This window comes from Crocuta crocuta, unplaced genomic scaffold, assembly GCF_008692635.1.
Source record: "Crocuta crocuta isolate KB4526 unplaced genomic scaffold, BGI_CrCroc_1.0 scaffold160, whole genome shotgun sequence".
Classification (NCBI taxonomy): Eukaryota; Metazoa; Chordata; class Mammalia; order Carnivora; family Hyaenidae; genus Crocuta; species Crocuta crocuta.
This window is the reverse complement of record NW_027527591.1, coordinates 5,846,988-5,870,536: the sequence shown is the minus strand read 5'-3', so window position 1 is coordinate 5,870,536 and position 23,549 is coordinate 5,846,988. Positions and strand designations below refer to the sequence as shown.

At 39.5% G+C, this 23,549-nt stretch overlaps 1 protein-coding gene across 1 annotated transcript in view; it reads right to left on the bottom strand.

The window, feature by feature from the left end:
* Nucleotides 1–1,274: 1,274 nt before the first annotated feature.
* The window catches only part of DYTN (dystrotelin), a 52,795-nt gene continuing 30,520 nt past the window's right edge, over nt 1,275–23,549 (bottom strand). The window contains exons 11-13 of the mRNA XM_077771503.1: nt 10,618–10,777; nt 6,885–7,392; nt 1,275–1,414 (exon numbers count right to left, since the gene is read on the bottom strand). Coding sequence (XP_077627629.1) covers nt 1,311–1,414; nt 6,885–7,392; nt 10,618–10,777 — 772 coding nt within the window. The 3' untranslated portion in view covers nt 1,275–1,310. The remainder of the gene's footprint in view (nt 1,415–6,884; nt 7,393–10,617; nt 10,778–23,549) is intronic.

Below are 23,549 nucleotides of genomic sequence, written 5' to 3'. Positions count from 1 at the left end.
CACTGCAGGTGGGGATGCAAACTGGTGCAGCCGCCCTGAAAAACAGTATGGAGGTTCCTCAAAAAGTTAAAAATAGAACTACCCTACAACCCAGCAATTGCACTCCTAGGTATTTATCCAAGGGATACGGCGTGCTGTTTTGAAGGGGCACATGCACCCCAATGTTTATAGCAGTGCTATTGACAATCGTCAAAGTATGGAAAGTGCCCAAATGTTCATTGACATGTGAATGGATAAAGAAGATGTGTTATATATATACAATGGAGTATTACTTGACAATAAAGAAGAATAAAATCTTGCCATTTGCAACAATGTGGATGGAACTAGATGGTATTATGCTAAGCAAAATTAGTGAGAGAAAGAAAATGTCATATGACTTAACTCATATGTGGAATTTAAGATACAAAACAGATGAACATAAGGGAAGGGAGGAAAAATAATTTAAAAACAGAGGGGGACAAAACATAAGAGACTCTTAAATACATAGAGCAAACTGAGGGTTGCTGGAGGGGTTGGTGGGAGGGGGGATGGGCTAAATGGGTACAAGGCATTAAGGAGAGCACTTGTTGGGATGAGCACTGGGTGTTATACATAGGGGATGAATCCCTGGAATCTACTCCTGAAATCATTATTGCACCATATGCTAACTTGGATGTAAATTAAAAAATAAAAAAGAAATAAAAAAAGAGAGAAATTAATACTGGAAAAAAAGGAAAATTTGGTCATCAATTCACTAATTTAAATGCTACTTGAAGAAGACAGTCACATTGATTATGTAGATTACACACTGGAATATTACCACCAAGGTATTCGAATTAAGAATGGCCCTCTCTTGGAGCGCCTGGGTGGCTTAGTCGGTTGAGCGTCCGACTTTCGCTTAGGTCATGATCTCGCGGTTCGTGGGTTCGAGCCCCGCGTCGGGCTCTGTGCTGACTGCCAGCTCAGAGCCTGGAGCCTGTTTCAGTCTGTGACTCCCTCTCTCTCTGACCCTCCCCTGCTCACGCTGTCTGTCTCTCTCTCTCTCCTAGGGGAAAAAAAAAAAAAGAATGGCCCTCTCTTGGAGACCCAACAGACCAGATTTGACTTGGCCTTTTCTTTCCTTTTCCCTCACTCCCAAGGCTTTAGTCGGAACTGCAGAACTGAGATACATGAGTAGGGAGATCCAAAAGAACAACAACAACAAAACAACAACTTATTTTCTTCACATTTCACATCAAATTATAGAGAGGTAAAAGGCTTAGTTCTTTTAATATAGATTTTGAAAATATGTTTCATCATCATCCAAGGGATCTTTGTGCCTGGACTCCTTATCACTTCAAGCTGGATAGAGTGATTTGATCAACAAGGGCAGAGAAGGCCCTGCACAGCCGCTCAGCTCCACAATACAGGTCCGTGTTTACTGAAGACTGTGGGCCTGAAATCAACAAACAGGAGAGTCCTTCAGAGAAAACACCTAAAGGTTTCCAAGCTGATCGTGCCAAAGCTCTAGCACAGAGAAGGAATAAAAACTACCTCTCCCCAGTTCCTGTTGATGATGCCCTTTTTCTAGGTTACCCGGAAAATAAGATGGTTGTTATTTGCCATGATCAATTACTAATACAACTTGGTCGTGGGTTCTTAAAGGACATTTTCCATCACTCTGAGCAATAATCTGAGTAGCCAGAAATCCCACTGTAGAGCAGAGGTGTTCAAACTCTAAGTATATCAGAATCACCTGGATAGACAGTGTAAAAACAGATTTCTAGTCCTTCCCTAAGAGCTCTGATTTAGTACATATGATGATTAATTTTATGCCTCAACTTGACTCGCTACTTGGTCAGATACTTGCTGTGCTCAGATACTTGGTCAAACATTGTTCTGGGTGTGCTGTACGGGTGTTTCTGGATGAGATTAACATTGAATCTGCAGACCAACCACAGCAGACTGCCTTCCCTGATATGGATGGACCTCAATCAGTTGAAGGCCTGAAGTGAGCAAAAAGGCTGAGTCAGAGAAGTCCTTCTGCCTGACTGCCTTGCAGCTGGGACATCAGGTGTCTTCTGCCTTGAGATTCCAATGGAAAGATCACCCTTTCTTAAGTCTCCAGCCTGCCAGCTTTTGCACTGGAACTGCCCTCACTGGTTCTCCTAGGTCTCCAACTTGAGGACAGTAGATCTTGGGACTTGTCAGCCTCCATAATCACAAGAGCCAATTTCTTAAAAATAAGTCTCTTTCTACATCTATATTACATCCTATTGGTTCCGTTTCTCTGAAGATCCCTAACTAATAGAGTGTACCCGGGATGGGGCCCGAGAATTTGCATTTCTGACAAGGTCCTAGGTGATTCTGATGCCACTGGTCCAGGGACCATGCTGTGGGAACCTCTGTTGTATAGCTGCCGATGAATGGTTTGAGTGGTGCCTTATGATCCGTTATAATAGGGGTTGTGTTGTAGAAAGATCTATAGTTTGGCATTTATCAACCAAAATTTAACATGCGTAATTTTTAACCTAAGAATTACTTTTCCAGAAATTGATCCTAGAGGTATACTCACATATGAGGACAAACATATAGGTTATAAAGGCACTCACCAAACCATTCTTATGGTAATAAAAAATTGGAAGCAGCTTAATTATATACCAATAAATAAATTATAGTACATTTATACTCTGTGATATTATGCAGCATTTAAAACATGAAATTACTCAATGTCTAAGGTATATTGTCAAGTGGGGAAAAAAAGCAAAAGCAGGAACAATATAACTTAGGTTGAGAAAGGAAAGACATACAACTATACAGAGAAAAACATCCCTGTTCCTATACTGTAAAGTAAATTCCTTCACTACAAGTTTGAGCAAATTGTTTGCTACTGATTTTCAACCCAACATACAGAAATTAAAGTTTGGGGAACCTCATCTACATACCTTCTATCAAACTCTCATAGTCTTGAAATTCTGTTACCCTATTGTGATAATGAAGGACTTTATTCAGTTCATGTGTACGACTGCCTAATTGACCATTAGCCTTACTGCTTTAGTCTTAGCCTTTAAGTAATTTAAAGTTCATCTTAATTTCCAAAATGTGTTGACTCCTTAGCACAGCTCCAATGTGGAAGAATAGTCAGCTACAATGAGGCAGGGAAACGGAAGAGACCCTGTGAAGGAAAAAGCTGGGGTTTTCCCCCCTTCATTTCTTTTCCTGCTTCTGTTCTTGCCAGAACCTGCACCCCCACCCTACACATGCCCTAATGTGTGTCCTCCTTGTCAGGGACGAAAAGAGCATGATGTCTTGGGGGCCTTCCAGCACAATAGGTGATATCTAAGGAACAATGGGGCTGAGCCANGCCTGCTTCAGGCAGTAAATGCTTTATGATGGACCCCTGGACTTTGTCCTTGTTCTGACCAGTTTCTGTGTGCCTGACAGGACACAGGCTCTGACTAAAATTGCCAGTAATAACCCCAGACCCGAAGCAAAAGTGAGACGCTCTCTCTTCCTTTCAAGTCTCTCAGACTTTCCATCTGTACCTCGTTCTATGTATCTTCAATAAATTCTGCTCTCACCTCCTGCTGGCTTGCATTTTATTTCCATCCTGCATGAAGCCACAGACTCTTGGCTGGTCCTCAGGACGCACTCTGGGTCCTCGGACCCAGCCTGCTTACATCACTAGGATGATCACGACACTGTCTGAATAGCAATCTTAGCATGTTACAAACAGTGGAACATTCTAATTTTCCAAACAATTCTCAAATTAAAAAAAAAAAACTGGGACAGTAAAATGGTAAAATGATCAAAAACTTCCTGCTGTTATCTGATGTATTCATGACAGAGAAATAAAACAAAGGTAACCAACACCCTGATTTAGTTTGTTTGCCTTTCCATATCTTCATCAGTGCGCTTATCACACTTCTTGCTCTGTTACCCACTTTCGGTGTAATTTTGGCATGCAGAGATTATGCATAAATGATGGAGTGTACTTTTATAACGCTTATCACCAATGGCTAAGAAGAATTTGCAAACAAGACCATATTCAAAACCAGATTGAATAAAGATATAAACTTACTTAGAAATATTTGAGAGAGGAGAAACCATGTTTATTACATGCAAATAGCCATGAAGATTAACATAGATCCTATGCTTACAAGGATTAAGGAAACAGGGCTGACCAAAAAGAAATAAGACTATAAATTTAAATCTTACCAATTAGCATTTGTGGAATCATCGTGGAATATACACTACCATGATAACAAAAAGGGAAAATGTGTACCCTCTTGCTAACATCATAAGCACTTTTGTATAATAATGCATACTTCTAGTAGAAACATCCCAATGGCTCTCTTTAGACTTAAGTTACAGATACCATATGTTTTCACGTACAGGTGGATTAGGAGGAACTCAACAGAAGACCATGGGGGAGGAAAAGGAGAAAAATAGTTGGGGAGAGGGAGGGAGGCAAACCATGAGAGACTCTTGAATGCTGAGAACAAACTAAAGGCTGATGGGGGTGGGGGAGAGGGGAAGAGTGGTCCTCCATGGACATGGAGGAGGGCATTTGTTGGGATGAGCACTGGGTGTTATATGGAAACCAACTTGACAATAAACTATGAAGGGGGAAAAAACCCAAAAGCAAACAAAATAAATAAATAAACTTAAGTGGAAGGCAAGGTAATTTTTTGAGACATACTTTTTTGGGGGTATTTTCTACAAGATTGGACAATGCTAACTGCACCTCTCCACATTATTGCATCATCTAAATGTAGAAATAAGCTTTACCCTTCCATGATTTTTCCTTTTAATAATATAATCGTGTGTATACAGAGGTATATAGGTATGTTTTTTATATATAGACTGATAAAGTAAAGTAAAATATGCATGTGCCTTTTAGTTTTAGGTATCAACCTGCACAAGTGTTGGGATAATGTCTTCCCAATGTGTGTAGTAGGCCTAGCTTATTAGTGACAGCAGATATGCAACACAGCCTACTACACTTGCGAGGGCTGTGAGGAATCAGCAGCTTTTATAAGCTCAGTTGGACAAACAAAACAAAACAAAAAAATGAGATGAAGATGTCAAAGACTGAGAGATTTTTCTGGAATAAAAGCCAAATTTTTATGTGAAATTTTCCTAAAACCTTCAAGTGGATGTTGACTTTGCTTTGAGTACTCATCATGACCCCAGTGAAGTTAAAAAGGAAACACAGTGGGTGGAATTTTGTGTCAGCCTCAGAACGAGGCACAAGGAGTTCTCATCCTGTTTTGGTCTCAGGCAGTCTGAGCATGCTTTCGGCATCTTGGTAATCTTGCGTCTCTAATGCAAGAATTATAACTCCAACTCTCTTTACAGTAGAGATTTTTAGAATCACCAAATACTTACTTCATTGACTTGGTTCGGCCAACTTCAATATACAACCGACATTATGAGGTACTGATTTTCCAGCTCACCAACTGTTATGGGCTGGATTGTGTCTCTCCCCAAATTCATATGTGGCTGTCCTAACCCCAGTACCTCAGAGTGTGGTTATATTTGGAAACATATTCTTTAAAGAGTTAATTAAATCAAAATGAAGTTATACTGGCAGATCCAAATCCAATAGAAGTAGTGTCTTTATTAAAAGAACAAATTTGGATAGGGATGCCCACTGAAAGTGTGATCTCACACTTCTAACCTTCATGACTGTGAGAAAATTAATCTGTGATGTTTAAGCTACCCACTCCGTGGTGGGTACTTTGTTATAGCAGCTCTGGCAAACTCACACACCAATTCAGAAATATTTTGAGAAGGCCTCCTCACAAATCTCTAGATGATCACTCAACATAAAAGATTTTAGGTTTTCGAAAAGGACATGGATATAGGTATAAGGTATATCCAAAGGCAACAAAACACTATAAATAAGACTGTATCAGTCCAAAACAGAAGAAATAACTATATAAAGAGATCCTTTTAATTTTAAGATTAAAATTTTACATTAAATTTTAATTTTAAAGAAGATTTTTAAAAATAGCCTTCAGAATTTAGCAATGAATCATAGCTTCTGAAGAAAATGATGATGATAATGATGGTACTGCTTACATTATAGAAACGTAATCAACTGTGCTCTGGAAGAGCATCATGATTACCCCCCTTTTTAAACAGTAACACCAGGCTGCCCAATTATATTTGTTGTAGTGCTACTGACACTACTGACTGCAATAACAAAATTATCTACTATTTGTTATTTACTTATATTTTATCATTTAATATTTCATAATGGAAATTTCACATAAAACTTGGCTTCTCTTCTACGAAAGTCTTGTGGTCTTTGACATTTTCATCCCATTTTCACTTTTTGTTTGTTTCTCCAGTTTATCTATGAATAGATAAGCTGCTTATTTCTAAAATATTTGTAGTTATTTACTACTATGGAATGCTGGGATTGTGCCAGATGCTATAGTAAAATCTCTTATGGTCTATCACCTTTAGTGCCCACAAAAACTTTGTAAATTGGGCAATATTAGACCTCAAGTTCAGAGATGCTACTGATGTCCAAAAGATTTGGTTACTCACTAAATGAATTGTAGCTGTTGGGATAATGTTATAAAATCAAGTGTTGAAAAGGCAGCCTGAGGGGCACCTTGGTGGCTCAGTCGGTTAAGCGTCTGACTTCAGCTCAGGTCATGATCTCATGGTTCGTGGGTTCGAGTCCCGCGTCGGGCTCTGTGCTGACAGCTAGCTCAGAGCCTGGAGCCTGTTTCAGATTCTGTGTCACCCTCTCTCTCTGACCCTCCCCTGCTCATGCTGTCTCTCTTTCTCTCTCAGAAATAAATAAAACATTAAAAAAATAAATTAGTTAAAAATTAAAAAAAAAAAAAAAAGAAAAGGCAGCCTGAATCCCTGGCCATTACTCTCTCCATTGATTGTGAAAACCTTACCTGGTGGCATCTCTAGAGTGAAGGCATCTGTAAGTTTTGACAACAGTTCTTGCAGTTCCTTTTGCTCTCGCTCATCCTTTCCCTCCTGGATGTTAGCCATCTCTTTTCTGTCTGCAGGTGCCAGAGCAGGATGGTTCATTTCAGCAGGAACCATCTGGGGGGTGGCCTGCAGCGGTCGTTCCTGGGAACCAGGTAGGGAGCTAAAGATTTCCTTTGAGGTCTTTTGTGCTTGGCTTTGTGCCCTGTTGTTTTGTGTTGACTTCAGCTGCAAGACGGCCTCTGGAGATTCTGAATTTGGTGTAGCATGCTCTGCATGTGCTTGACTTTGGTGACTTTTGTCAATCATCATTGGGTGAGCAAGAGGTTCCCTTTCTGAACCATCTTCAGTGGCATTTGTGACCTGGGGAGGATCTCCTCGCCTCCAAAACCGTTCATCCTTTCCGTGGTCACCCTCGGAAATCATATTTTGGCAGGAAGAAGATGAAGGATGGAGTGGCTGCAACATTGCCTGGATAAAGAAAACTTTATGAAGAAATCGACCTTTATCTTACTCTTTTCATAAATATGTTAAATTTTAATCTCCTAATAGGAAATTTTAATGCAAGAGTTTTCTTTCTCCTTTCTAAATAATTTATTATTGATTTTATTTTATGCTGTTAATTCAATATTCATCTAAAACAGCCTACAAAAAGGACAATAGCTCAGATTCTTTTAAAAACATTTTTTTAATGTTTATTTATCTTTGAAAGAGACAGAGAGACAGAGCATGAGTGGGGGATGACACATAAGAGCATGAGAGAGGGAGACACAGACAGCAGAATCTGAAGCAGGCTCCAGGCTCTGAGCTGTCAGCACAGAGCCCAGCGCGGGGCTCGAACTCACACACTGCAAGATCATGACCTGAGCCGAAGTTGGAAGCTTAACCAACTGAGCTACCCAGGTGACCCACCAGTTCAGATTCTAAAATTTCACAGGAACTTGGGAAAATTCTAGGACCTAACTATTCAGGTTCTAAGAATATCATAAGGAATTTCTGAGAACATCAACATATCTTGAATTGTAGCCAAAATGTATTACAATAAAACATGTTCATGATGATCCACCTAGGTAGGTATGTTGGGAGGCTTATAATAAACCACAGGTATAAAATCTAGGGAGTGTGCCCCCTACGAAGCACAATCTCCAAAGTGTGGTCCACAGATTCTCGGAAATCCCTAAGACCTTTTTAGAGGTCTGTGAGGTCCAAATAATTTTCACAATAATACTTAGATGTTATTTGCCTGTTCACTGTGTTGACATTTGCCCCCAGGGTGCAGAGTCAAAAGTAAATAAAGTTGAAGTAAGTTAGGCTAATGCTGTTGGTGCCTTTGTACAAATCAAGGCAACACCAAAGAGTGCTAGGAATCATGGTATTCTTCACCATTATGCTCTTGCAGCTAAAAAAAAAAAAAAAAAAAAAAAAAAAAAAAAAGACCAACCAGCCAAACAACACCACCAAAAACAGCTCCACTGCTCCACTTAAAAATATCCTTGATGGTATGACAAAATTTTTCGATTTTCTTAATTATGACACGTATTTTTATTTTTTTTAAAATTTTTTAACTCTTTCTANCTTTGCTGTGCAGAAGCTTTTAATCTTGATGAGGTCCCAATCATTTATTTTTGCTCTTGATTCCCTTGCTTTTGGGGATGTATATGACACGTATTTTTAATATTGTGTATGATGAAATGGAAAGTGTGTAAAATACTTCTAATGTTACTGAAACACAGAAGTTGCCTTTTTTGTGAAAGTATGACTTGCAGGCTGTTATTCAGAGTTGGATGTTTGGCAAACATTTTCTCAAAAATAAGTGAAGTGAGATTGTCACAGTAAAGAAACAATTATATGCATTGTCAATTTTGACAGGTGAAGTTTTTGCAAAAATCAGAATTTTAGCAAACTCGTATCTGCCATCTTGTGCATAATACCTTTCCAGTTCATAAAGACTTTCTTGATGAGATTGATGGTGATATTAATGAATGTGATTTTTGAGGAGGAAGGGTAGATATCTTATAATGAGCAGTAGGAAGTTTGGCTTAGCTCAGTGAACTTCCAAATTTCCAGTGTATCTATCATGCTGCAAAATCATGCATGGGTAGAAGATTCATTCAAAGAGCACAACAGAACATTGTATTTTAATGAAACAGAGTGTGAGATAGATATGGTTTCAGATTCAATGCTGTGACTCTCCTTTAAGAAACAATCTCCTGTTGATACAGTTGTGCTGTTTCGAAGGGGCACATGCCCCCCAATGTTTATAGCAACACTATCACCATAGCCAAAGCATGGAAAGAGCCCAAATGCCCATCGATGGATGAATGGATAAAGAAGATGTGGTATATATATACAATGGAATGTTACTCGGCATTCAAAAAGAATGAAATCTTACCATTTGCAACTACATGCATGGAACTAGAGGGTATTATGCTAAGCAAAATTAGTCAGTCAGAGGAAGACAAATTATCATATGACTTCACTCATATGAGAACTTTAATACGCAGAACAGATGAACACAAAGGAAGGGAAGCAGAGATGGTATGGAAACAGGGAGGGGGACAAAACATAAGAGACTCTTAAATATAGAGAACAAACAGATGGTTACTGGAGGGGTTGTGGGGGTGGGAAGGGCTAAATGGGTGAGGGGCATTAAGGAATCTACTCCTGAAATCATTGTTGCACTATACGCTAACTAACTTGGATGTAGGAGAAAAGAAAAGAAAAGAAAAGAAAAGAAAAGAAAAGAAAAGAAAAGAAAAGAAAGGAAAGGAAAGAAAGAAAGGAAAAGAAAAGAAAGGAAAGGAAAAGGAAAGAAAAGGGAAGAAGAAAAGAAAAGAAAGGAAAGGAAAGGAAAGGAAAAGAAAAGAAAAGAAAGAAAGGAAAAGAAAAGAAAAGAAAGGAAAGGAAAAGGAAAGAAAAGAAAAAAGAAAAGAAAAGAAAAGAAAAGAAGAAAAGAAAAGAAAAAGAGTAATCCCCTGTCATGTTTTGGTGTACTACTAAAGAAAAAGACCTTTAATGGTTTGAAAAGACTATCAACACAGTCTTCTCTTTTTCAACTGCAAATCTCTGTAATGCCAAATTTCTTCATATACTTCAATAAAACATCTTGCAATGGATTGAACGAAGCAGTTATGTGATGTCTTTTATTAAGCCAGATATTAAAGCAATTTGTTAAAAACTGTGAAACAATGCCACTATTCTAACTAAGGTTTTAAAAAAATATGTAGTTACTGTTTAAAATCATCACATATATAATGGGTTTATTATATTTTTAAATTAAGTAATAAACTTTTAAGCCACTTCTCACTTTTATTTTTGATCATGGTAAAGAGCCTGATATAACCCACAAAAGCTCCTTGGGATGCTCAAATTTTGTTAAGAATATAAAAAGGATGCAGAGACCAAAAGACTATGAGTCAATGCTGTAAAGGACCGCTTTGCTCTAGATCGATAGTTTCTAAATGGCCCTGATACTGTACCAGCCACCAATTCTCCCAGTGGCATTGCTTTCAGAAAGGGGAAGGACACAGTCTGGAGGGTGTGAGTGGAGGAGTGAGGGAATGGAGAGAGGAGTCAGGGAAGAGGCTGATCAAAGTGAGGTGAGAAGCTTCCGGCAGAAGTCCTTCCACTGGCCAGAGGATTTGAGGCCAGATTTCTGGATGCTCCAGATGGCCAGTGTCTCTCGCATGTTCATACCTGCAGATGCTGCCCCATCTGCTGTAGCTGGGTCCACAGACTATCCTGCTTGGCTGTGAGTTGGTGAATCTTTGTTTCAAATTGGCAACTTTTTTCTTTCTGGGAGGCACATAAGGCTTGCAACTTGTCTTTGTATCTGTTTAACCGTTTTTTAAGGAATCTGCAAAGAGGACAGGTTTGAGTAAGTCGGAAGGCCAAGAGGCCAGCACACTGACTAGAGTCCTAACAAGATGTACTGGGAGTCCTCTCTCTGGGAAAAGATGCTGGAGAAGCCTGTGCCTTGACTATTACTTAACATTGATCAGTGCTGTTTTATACTGTTTGACTCTTTACCATATTCCACTGCCCTTTATGTCTCTTATATAAACACAATTCCATTAAGCATTTCATAGGCGTTAGAGGTGTTTTAGAAAACTCATCATGCATGTTATGGGTTACTTTTAACAGCATACTTTCACTAGCTAGTTAAATTTGAATATTGACCTTTTAAATTTCCTTTTGTCTGAAATCACTCCATTTAGAATGACAATATACACACATGGCTAAACACCTAACACCTGACCAGGATAGGCAGGGAACAATGAGGCAGGTAATTCATAAATTGTGGGTCTGTTTTGGCTTCTCTTCCTAAATGTAGTTGTTTATTGGTTTAAGAATGAACCAGGCAGTCAGGGCAAGCCTTTCAAAACATAAACCAGGTCATGTCCCTCTGCTCAAAGTCCTCTAGTGGTTCCCTTTCCTTGTTTACAATAAGCCAAAGTCCTTCAGAGGCAGACAAGGCCCAAGAGTTGGCCAAGATCCCCTTTCCTCTTTGACTTGCCCTCTGCCTCCTCTTATTCATTCACTGCCTGCCACACAGAGCTCTTGGCTACTCTCAACACACCAGACATGTCCTCCCCTGAGAGTCTGCTCTTTTGGTCCCTTTTCCCGGAACCCTCCTTCCTCTCCTCACCCACTCACATCTTTAAAGTCATTGCTCAACACCGCATTCTCAGTGAGGCCATCCCTGACTGCCCTACTTGACGAAATGTTCTGAATATCTCTGTTAAGTCCATCCAGTCCATTATGTCATTTGAAGCTCTTGTTTCCTTGTGGATTTTCTGCTTAGATGATCTGTCCATTAGTGTAAGTGGGGTGTTACAGTCCCCTACTATTATGGTATCACTGTCAATGAGTTTCTTTATGGTTGTGATAAATTGATTTTGATATTTGCGTGTATCTAAGTTGGGGGCATCGATATTTGCAATTGTTAGATCCTCTTGGTATATAGACCCCATTATGATATAATGCCCTTCTTCATCTCTTGTTATGGTCTTTATTTTAAAATCTAGTTTGTTTGATATAAGTATGGCTACTTTGGCTTTCTTTTGATTTCCATTAGTGTGATAGATGGTTCTCCATCCCCTTACTTTCACTCTGCAAGTGTCTTTACTAAAATGAGTCTCTTGTAGGCAGCACATAGATGAATCTTGTTGTTTTTAATCCATTCTGATATCCTATGTCTTTTGATTGGAGCATTTAGTCCATTTACATTCAGAGTGATTATTGAAACATGAATTTAGTGTCATTGTGTTATCTGTAGTGTTGGTGTTTCTGGTGATGATCTCTGGTCCTTTCTCATCTTTGTTGCTTTTGGTCTTTTTCTTCTCCCCTCAAAGAGTCCCCCTTAAAATTTCCTGTAGGGCTGGTTTAGTGGTCAAAAACTCCTTTCATTTTTATTTGTTTGGGGGAACTCTCTAGCTCTCATTCTATTTTGAATGACAGACAGCCTTGCTGGATAGAATATTCTTGGCTGCATATTTTTCCAATTCAGCCATGTTTAATATATCTTGCCACTCTTCTGGCCTGCCAAATTTCTGTGAACAGATCTGCTGTGAACTGACCTGATCTGTCTTCTCTTGTAGGTTAAAGACTTTTCTTTTTCCCTTGTTGCTTTCTCTCCTTGTCTGTGTATTTTGTGAATTTGACTATGATATGGCTTGGTGGTGGCTGGCTGTTTTTGAGTTTAATGGGAGCTCTCTGTGCTTCTTGGATTTTGATGTCTGTGGCCTTCCCCAGATTAGAGAAGTTTTCAGTTACAATTCGCTCACATAAATCTTCTACCCCCCTTTTCTCTCTCTTCATCTTCTAGGACCCTATGGTTTGAACATTATTACATTTTAATAAATTGCTTAGTTCTTTAAGTCTGCCTTCATGATCCCTGACCTTCGTTTCCTCTTTTTTGTCAGCTTCATTATTTTCCATAATTTTATCTTCTTTACCACAAATTCACTCCTCTGCCTCATCCGTCTTCATTTTCTATGGCCTCCATTTAGGTTTGCCTCTCAGTTATAGCATTTTTAATTTTGGCCTGACTAGATTTTAGTTCTTTTATCTCTGCAGAAAGGGATTCTCTGGTGTCTTCTATGCTTTTTCAATCATAAGTAGTATCCTTATAATTGTTGTTTTAAATTCTAGTTCAGACATCTTACTTATATCTGCATTGACTAAATCCCTGGCTGTCATTTCTTCCTGTTCTTTCTTTAGAGGTAGATTCCTCCATCTTGTCATTTTGGAGGAAGACAACACAATAATAATACTACTAATAGAATAAAATAAAATTGAAAAATTGAAAAAATCATTGAAAAAAAAATCAAATAAGGGAAGCTAGATCCTAGGTGTGTTTTGGTCTGCTTGTTAAGAGAAGCTTGACAGAAAGAAGAGAGAAGAAGAGAGAAAAAAATTTAAAATTAAAAAATTAAATCGCTGGCTGTTTCTTACAAAAATTTTTGCTCTTTCTGTATCCAAGAAACAAAAGAAAAACAACAACAACAACAGCAACAACAACAAACAGAAGCAGGAACAACCAAACAAGCAAGCAAAAAAACCCAAATGAAGCTAGATCCAGTTTCTCATAGAGCTGAAATTTTGCAGGAGTCTATGGTCAGTAGACTAAACTCGTGGAAGGGATCTATGCTGGTCTCCTAAGGGAGGGACCTGCTACTCTGGTTCTCAGGCCCACTTGCCCCAGCGGAGATGTGTTTGGAGGTCACAGCAGGGCAGGGCTTGGTGTAACGGCTCCATTCTCCACCTGGTGGCGCTGTATAGCTCACTGGGGTCAGTCATTGTTGGGCTAACAGGGAAAACGCCTTCACCATTCTCTCTAGTCTCCAGAACAGGAAGTTCACACTCTCACAGGTGCGTGTTCAGTCACCCCTTCTGTGTCCCCACTTTCCCCCTGTCTGTGTCCAAGCTGTTTGCCTACCAGGAGGTGCCTCTGTCCAAAATTTTTATCTCAGGCCCGGCTGTGTTTCAAAAATCCACAATTTAGAGACTCCCGCTGTTGGGACCCACAGTGGTCTTCTGGGGGAGGGTCTCCCCATGTTGTGGCTGGTGCTGGCCTGTCCCAGAAAATGGTCATATTACCGCGCAGTGGCAACAGAACAGAATTTATGGTAAATCACAACACACAGCGGGGGTCAGGGTTTGCTGCCCCAGCTGGTGTCTTTGTTCCTATACTGGTGAATGTGGTGGCTTGATGGCACCGGTGGGGTCTTTTGCCCACGGAGAGGCTGCACCACCTCTACCAAATACACGCCAAGCAGGGGAGCCACTGCTCCCTGTGAGACCCCGGGGATCCTCTCACTGCACTGCGGCTGGCCTCTGAAAGTTCAGACCCTGTGCTCTGCTGTTGATAAAAACCTGGTGGTACTGAAACCCTCTCCTTTCTCTCCACCCTCGTCAATGGTTTGGGGGAACAGGTTTCTTGTGCAGTCCCCTGTGCCTGTTTTCACTCTTTCTCTCTAGCTGCTTTGGGGGGGAGGGAGTGCTTTCTCGTGTAAACTCAATGCCCTGCTCTCTCCCTCTTTCTCCTCTCTCCGAAAAGGGCTCCCACTTCTTGTCTCCCCCAGTTCACCTCGCCTTGCCACATCCCTGCTGTGTTCTCTCCCTCAAATTACGCAGGTTGTTCTGTTTATCGTCAGATCTATTTCCAGTGTGTTCAAAATGGTTCGATATCGATCTAGCTGAGACAAGCCCAGGGTCCCTTTACTATTCTGTCATCTTAACTTCCCCTCCTGACTCCCCGACTGCTCTGCTTGAAATTGCAAAACAGGACCCCCAACCCGGCCTCCAGCGCCTCACATCTCCTCCCCTTTTTTGTCTTCATGGCTTTCTGCATGTCTAATTGTGACAGAGCTTGATAAAATCTTAGATTTAAGACTTCGTCTCCAGCCTTCAAACCTCTGGACAGTCACATTATATGGCATATGACATATTTTACATATTATTTTACTTATACATTACTTATTTTACTACTTAATGATTGCTTATTGTCTCTTTATTCTGGAAAATTTTTTTTCTTCTGTTTTGCTTGTTGCCACATTCCCAGGCACAGGCCTAAAATAGCCCCGGTTACAGAGTATGTATGCAATTAAAATTGGCAGAGTAAAGTACAATCTTATTCTTTTATCAGTATGGCTGGCATATTTGTGGAATTTGTAGAAATCAAATCGCTGGTGGCAAATACAACGAGATTTCTCAATGTTAGAACCATTGGACTTCCTAATTACTATAGATTTTGAAGAGGTCTTGGAGTCTAGTTTGGGCTCCCACCCAAGTGGGCATCTCTGAAGGAGAGTCCTCAAACTTATAGGCAATCACCCTCAGATGAAATGGGAGTCTGACTCTAATGACTTTGATTATAATTGGAGTTTCAAATATATCTTTATGATGGGTTTTTCAGAGAGCAGTCAGTCCAGGGATTTGATAGCAGACAACAAAGATATATCCTCAGAAGTCATCTCTGGACAGTTTTCTAGACAATGTTGTGCTTATTATAACCACTAGTGGTGTCAAATGCTGGTCACTATCCCCATTCCCCAAACTTCATGGAATTAGCCTGATGATTTCTGTTATGCTTAACTTAAGTAGAACCAAAGCCTCCTTTTACCTTCATATTATGCTTAGTATTACTATTTTTAAGGAATTTCTTCTTAATTTAAAAAAAAAGCATAGTGATATCTTTGTAGAAAGTTTTCCTATAAAAGCAAAAGAAATGCTTTTGGTTTGTCTCTGGTGTCAGTGTTAGTGCATTCACACATGGGTCCTACCTTCTATCCCTGTGGAGGGCGTTAAATGATTCGTGAGTTCTCCACAGTTCATTCCTGATCCTGACCACAGTCTGGAGAAGCAAGAAATACAGACAATAAGTTTTTAGCTTTTGGCTTGAATTTAACCCACACTCCTTACTATTCATCATAGGAACATGATAATGAGATATATATGTATTCTAATATATATAATGTAGATTATATATACTACAGTCTATTTCAAGAAGTGAGTGGTGTTTGGGTTCATGGTCATTTACAATGATGCAGATGTTCATACGCTCACAGGGCAACTTCACAATCCCATTTTTGCATGATGCTTTTCTTTAAAAAGGATTTCAACATGAACAAGATTTTTAGGCTTTAAAAGTAAGTTACAATAGTCCTTTGCCTGACTTAGACTGCTGCCCAGAAAACCTCCTTCCCCAACAGCATCTATGAAAAGCAGTTGGGTCACTGACTTCCCCTTGACTCAAGAAATCTTTCCCTNCATCGCTTCTCTTTGGATTCACCAAGGCTGTTTGAATTAATAGTGATCAGCTCTGCTCTCATTTACATTTTTCCTACCAAGTTTTGCCCCTCATGTCACATTCCCCTCCCTGACCGGCACCCAGGTGCAGGTCTTGACTTGACTCAGACTGGCCCAGGCTCCTGGGGCACCATGTACCAGCCCTTGGCTCTTGCACTTCTGGGGATGAGAGATTGGATTTCATTACTCTACATTGATAAGCAGCTGTGGCTACACTCTGTGGCCTTATGTCATTCCTGCAAACCATCTGAAGAGGGGCTGGCTGCCTTGGGGACATTACAGGAACAGCCTGAAAGAGGAAGGAGGAAAAGCAGGAAGAAGGAACTGAACTACACAGAGTCACATTCTCTGGTTGGTGTGTACCCTGTGGCCCAAGTGACCTGGACCTGTCTGTCTCTTCATTCAAATGTTCAAACAGCTTCTGCATGCCTAGCATAGCCTTTGAGTCAGTGAACGTTGTATTAATATCAATGTTATCACGTGGTACATGTTGTTCTACACCTGAGAGGTGTAGTTTCAGGTTAGCACATATGGGCCTACCATGGCACAGCCGTAGAATAGCTACTACGGTTTATTTAGTCATTCTCAACTGAAGGACATTAAGCTGTTTCCAGTTTTTCAAAAGCATAAGCAACGTTGCAGTGAACAAAGTTTTAATGTCTCCTTGAGCATATATATGTGCAGGGGTCTCAGGTTTTACATTTGATAGGAGCCATTTGCCCACTTTGGGTATACACATGCACACACACATACGTGAACACACATGTATGCATATTTGAAAATGAATAGATATATTGCAAACAAATGCAAAGATCTAGCCCAAACAGATCACCTCTGGGGAACTAGGGACCTGACCTGGGATAGGAATTATGGTTGAAAAAGACTTTGCCTTTCTCTGCAATATTTTAACTTTTTATAAGTCAAATTGATTCAGGTCTTACTTGTATAATTAAAAACGTTTTTTTTTTTAATCTAAGAGAGAAATGTACTACATGAATCAGATAGGCTGTGGCAATTCTAAAAATGAAAAAGAGACGAGATGGAATAAAAGGAGAGTGAAATAAAGGACAGAGACCCAAACAGCAAAGCCTCTTTTAAATTTCCTCCTTCGGAACAAAGGAATGTTAGAGTGGAAGAAAGGCTCAGCTGTGGAAATGGCTTTTCTTCCTCTTTTATTCGAAGCAGGAGATGGAGAAGCTGTTGAATGTGTCCCCACACGTGTAATGCCTTCTGCAGGGCGGGGTCTTGTGGCCTGTGGGGGGCTGCTGGGGACTGTGCACACAGGCTGCCTGTCACTGGGCGGTTGCAGGGCCCAGCCTCTGCTCACATCTCTCCCCCTCCCCGCTGCAGCATGGAAACTTTAATTTTTCTTGGCTGATTGAAAAGCATTACAAATAATGTTTTGAAGACCTTCCTTAGGACCAGACTGTACTGATTACACTGATTGAGGGGAACACCTACCAGGGGAGTCACACTTGGGAGGGCAAACAACTGGTTGAAAACACGATAAAGTATTTGTAGATTGTGCGTGCACACACACACACACACACACACACACACACAAACCAAGGTGGCATTTCTAATTCCTTTGATGAAAAATTCCGTTGGATTTTTTTTTTACATTTCTCTTTCATTTTCTTTTTCTTTCACCTCTCTTTCTCTCTCACTTCTTCCCTTCCTGATTTCCTGACATTTTCCTTATGTATGGTTGTACTGCTTTTCCTTCCCCCCCTACTTTTGAATAGCATCACGTTGTGTGATACTGAGTTGCCATGTTGAGGCCCCTATGGGCAGAAGAAGTCTTCACCTGTAAGTAGGTTACACGGGCAAGTTTTGGGGCAGAGACTTCATACCTACATACACTGGAGTAATTTAAAGACATCAAAGTTGAATCCAGCTTACTTTTAGGACTAGACTTAGGAACAGTCCCTTCAAAGCCGACTGTGTCCACTAGGTGGCCAATCCAGTTTACCGGCTGCATGTACTGTTGTGGAGAGAGTTGCCCACTTTTGGGGGAGCAAAAGGTAAGAGAAAATTCATGTTGCTCAGCTACATGTAAATGAGGATATGTTTGTATCTTCTTATAGATGTTAATATTGAATCTTCTAAAATATGCCACAAAGAACAATATAGACTATATTATAATTAATTGTGTGTATCACTGTAGTCATTCATAGTTTTTAGCTGGAAAGAATATTTACAATGAACTGCACACTTGCAAACATCAGATTTACCTGATACATTTTTACTCTTCGGGAAAGACTATGCAATTGATCATATTAAAGAGGCCAAAGTCTGACCAGCAGTTATCTAATTTGAGAAGAAATGTTTAAAAAAATTTTTAATGTTTATTTATTTTTGAGAGAGAGAGAGAGACAGAGACAGAGAGACAGAGAGACAGAGTGTGAGTGGGGGCAAGGGCGGAGAGAGAGGGAGACACAGAATCTGAAGCAGGCTCCAGGCTTTGAGTTGTCAGCACAGAGCCCGATGCAGGGCCTGAACCCACCAATCGTGAGATCATGACCTGAGCTGAAGTCGGTCGCTTAACTGACTGAGCCACCCATGTGCCCCATAAATGTTGCAATTCTAAATAAAAATATTGGCAAATCAAATTTAAGTTAAATTTAAAGAACAATCCACTACAAACAAATACAGCCTTTAGTTTCAGCGATGCCAGGAATGTTTACTCTCAGAGACTATTAATGCAATATTCCCAATAACGGAAACATGAGACAATTTCAAATGAGGCTTAAAAAGAGATTTAAAATAAACAAATTCAAAATCACTTTTGACTGCATATCAGCCCTCCCCAAATGTAATAGGAATAAGAAAACAAAATTACTTCCTTCACATTAAAAGGAATTTCAATCCAACAACTAATACTATCATATTTAATGGAGAAGCATGAGAGAAACGTCCCCATTAAATCTCATCCTATTTTAAGTGAAATATGCTTTCCCATCATCTCTTGCATTATTCAGTATTGTTCTGGAAGATCTGGATTCTCTCAGGAATGAAGACATGCAGAGAAATGAGAGGTTTAAATATTGGAAAGAGAGACCAAAATATCCTTTCCCCCCCCAAACTGTATGATTGCTTACTTAGAAGCAAGAGATTCAAACTCAACCAGCATTTGAAATTATTACGAGTGTTCAGAAAGGTTTCCCTTTACAAGAAAACTATTCAAAAATCCGTAACTTTCCAATATGCCATCAACAATCATTAAGAAAATGGTACAATGGGAAAGGTCTTTATTCAAAATAAGTACAACAAATGTGAAACACCCAGGGTGCCCTCCGTGCGAAACAGACTGGTTAGAAGGAAGCTACAGACAACCATTACTGACAGATATTTGCACCTCAAAATATAGGTTTAATGTGCATCAAACCAAAATACTAGTGACTGATTTGGCATATTACAATTGGGTTTTAAAGTTCTAGGGGTGCCTGGCTGGCTCAGTTGGTTAAGCATCCAGCTTGGGCTCAAGTCATGATCTCGCGGTTTGTGGGTTGGAGCCCGGCGTTGGGCTCTGTGCTGGCAGCCAGCTCAGAGCCTGGATCCTGTCTTCGGATTCTGTGTCTCCCTCTCTTTCTGTCCCTCTCCTGCTCACGCTGTCTCTCTCTCAAAAATAAATAAAACATAAAAAAAAAAATAAAGTTCTTCTAGAAGAATAATTGTCTAATAATAGCAAGCACTTTAAAAAAAATAAAAATAACAATGATGTCAGCACAGCAGCAGAAGAGAAAGCCCTGGACCCTCCTGTGTAGCACCCCGCCCCCCACACTGACTACATCACTACAGTTCTGCCTCCGCCTGGGGGAGTGAGGCGAGGATGGGTCGTGTATCCGAGTTCGGATTTTACTGGGGGCTTCCTGGAGAATTGGCTATTTAAGTAAAAAAGTAAAAGTAGGAGAATAGCCTCACCTCTTAACACACATCAGAATAAAAGCCAGGTAGATTTAAACCTTAAATGTCGGAAAAAAGTCAAGCCATGTTATGCAAAAAAAACCCATAAAACACACAAAACAAAACAAACAAAAAACAACAAAAAATCAAGCCCTGTTAAAGCAAATACAGCTGAAGGGTCATTTGATTTTTAACGCAGTAAATTTTCCAAGCACAAAACTGGGTAAGGAGTCAGAAAGGGAAAGATAATAATGCTTTCATAGGAATTAAAACTATCTAGACAGCAAGTCATGTTATAAATAAGATCAAAAGAAAGTAACTATGAAGAAACGTTTCCCATAGCTAAAAAATCTTAAAAGTTCAAAAACATTAATAAAACAAATTGATGCACCAGTAAAACTGGTCAGAGGACACTACCAGAAGAGAAAATACAATTGCCTTCTAAATTAAGAAGTGGACATTAAAGCAAATAAAAAATGTTCTGCTCATAAAATTAACAAAATTTAAAATTAGGTAACAGTATTAGCAAGGATCAAGCCAGATGGTTACCTGAATTCACTAGGAGTATAGTTTGGTGTATAGTTTCTAAATCGTAATTTTGTAGCAAGTATGAAGAGTTTGAACCACATTCCTACTTTTCATTCTAGTGATTCCACTTTAAGAACATAACCCACTGAAATATTTGGGGAACCATGTACAAAGAATAAAGTACAAGGATTTTAATAGTAAAATATTAAATCATGCAAAAGTTGGAAATAACTCAAATATCCAATGACAGAAGGATGGTTAAATAAATAATGTTACATCCACTTAAATAAAACTTATACAACGTGTTTGAAGAATTGTAATGGCAATGGGAAACACTCACAGTATAAGCTGCACTGATATAGAACTATATAATCAATACATATTGCAGTTTGATGTAAACTATATTAAAAGTATTTGCAGGGAAGGCAGTATGCCAAAATACTAACACATTAATATTAAAACATTAATATTAGCAAAGAGTACACCTATCATGATGAGCCCTGAGTAATGTATAGAATTGTTGAATCACTGTATTGTACACCTAACTCTAACATAACACCGTGTGTTCACTATACTGGAATTAAAATAAAAAACTTAATAAAAAATATTAAAATAGCGGTTATGTTGTGATTTGACTGTAATTACAATTTTGTTCTTTGCTGGCTTTTCCAAGTTTTCTAGCGTAAATATGTAATGCTTTATGATTGGAGATAAAAAGTTATTTTAAAAAATATTTTGTTTATCACATTCACATCTTGAAAATATTCCCCATACCACACTGAATCTCACTGCATCCTTACAAGGTGGTCTCGACTGATTGAATATTGGTTCCTTTCTCTTTTGGACTTACCTGATGATGTGGGCTGCTGTTATCAGTTTGCTGAGTCCGACATCTCATTGGAGATACTTGTTTGGAAGTGTCTGTGGCTGCTGTGTCCACTAGTATAGCTGGACTTCCATACATTGGTGCTTCAGAGCTATTGTACTGAATAGAAATCCTACTGTAAAGCAGAGATTCATAAAAGGTTGTAATAATATTTGATTATCATTTATGACATTGAAGAAAGCCTTTTTGGAAAATGCTTAATCAGATATTAAATTTAATATTCAAAATAGCATTCAAGTAGCATGACTTTTTTTTTTTCCTGTGCTTTTCTTCCCCATCCAGATACCTAGGTGATAGAGAGGAATTAGCCAATAATGGAAGGGGGGATTTTATTTCCCACCCTCCTTCTTCACAATCTAGAAATGAGAATGCAAGGAAATTTAGGGATGACTGCATCAAACCCCCAGGTCATCCTGTTCAGGTCAGAAACCAGGGGTTCTAAATGCCAGTGTGTGCTTACTGTGTCATGTCTGAAAGAACATAAAATAGAGTAGATTAGTTTAAGGTCAGGCATATTCCATTTTATACAGTTCCACTTAGTTTCATTCTTTTATTCAAAAACCATTTTAAAGCATCTCGCCATCTCGAGTTGTTGCAGATAAAAAATAAAAAATGGAAGCAGAGAACTCCCTGCTCACAGAGAGTTCACATTTAACAAAGAGATGAATCTGCAATCATTATTGACACAATGTGATTATTTCTACAGAATGTGATGAGGGCACAGGGAATGAAGTTTATTCTGTGATATACTTAATTATGTCTTTAAGCAGTGGAACATTTGGGGAGAACTTGTAACTTCTTTGTCACATATGTTTGAGTGACACACTCTTTTCCTGTCCTGTCTGAGATCATTTTGATGACCTCGAGTTGTTCCATACCATTTTAAGTATTCATACAAACATCAAATGTATATTGAATTTATTTTGGGAACAAAAATGACATCATTTTCTACACATTATTCTGCCACTTGCCCTTTTTGCTAATGTAGGGTGTTGAATGCCCTCTAATATAATAGATATGTACTTAAATTTGTTCATTTAAGTGGATTTATTATGTTCTGTCGTATGTCTGTATCATGTGTATTTCACCATTTTTCTACTGGTGGACCCTTGGGTTGTTTCTGGTTTACTGCCGCACCCTCCGCACCCTCCAGTGCTATAATGTGTGTCCTTATTTACTACGTAGTGGTGATTTTATTTCCATAGGATCATTCCCTTTAGTACTCAAACATGCTGTTATTTTTCCCATCATAACAAAACATTCTCTCCACTTTAGGCACACTAACTCTTTGCTCCCTCTGCTGTCACAAATCCTGGAAAGAATTTTATTTGGTATCTTCAATTCCTCAGCTCCATTGTCTCCTGCTCTTTGTGAGGTCATCAATGGTTCCGTCACTGCAAAATCCAAAGGCCAATTCTTGCTTGTCCTGGCAGCAGCATTTGACAGAGCAGACCACACCCTCCTCCTTGAAACACTTCACCTATCTTCCAGGAGTCCTCATTTTCTTCCTTTTCCTCCCAGATCATTCATCTTTCTCAGTCTCCCCTGCTGGCTTTTTTTCTGCTCTCCAACTTTGTAATGTGGACTGTTGCAGGGTTCAGTCCCCTATCCACCTTTTTTCTCTGTCTACACTCTCCTTGGTGATCCCACACAATGGCATGGCTCAAAGAGCCATCTGTGTCAACAGCTCCTAAATTTCTACCTCCAGGAGACTTGCCCCCAATTCCAGCCATGAATGGGCAACTGCCCATTCAAAATCTCCACATGGATGTCTGAGATATCTCAATCTTAATCTATCCCAAACTGAACTCCTGATCATCTCCGCCCCCCCCCGCCCCCGCCAGGCCTGCTCCAGCAACAGCCTCCCCATTTCAGATGATAGTTACTTTCTCCTGCTCCTCCCTATAGTATCGCCATGCCCATATAGTTTAGTAGAGATGGAACTGACCCATAAGATCTGAGGATGAGAATATAAAGTCTCTTAAATAACCCAAGT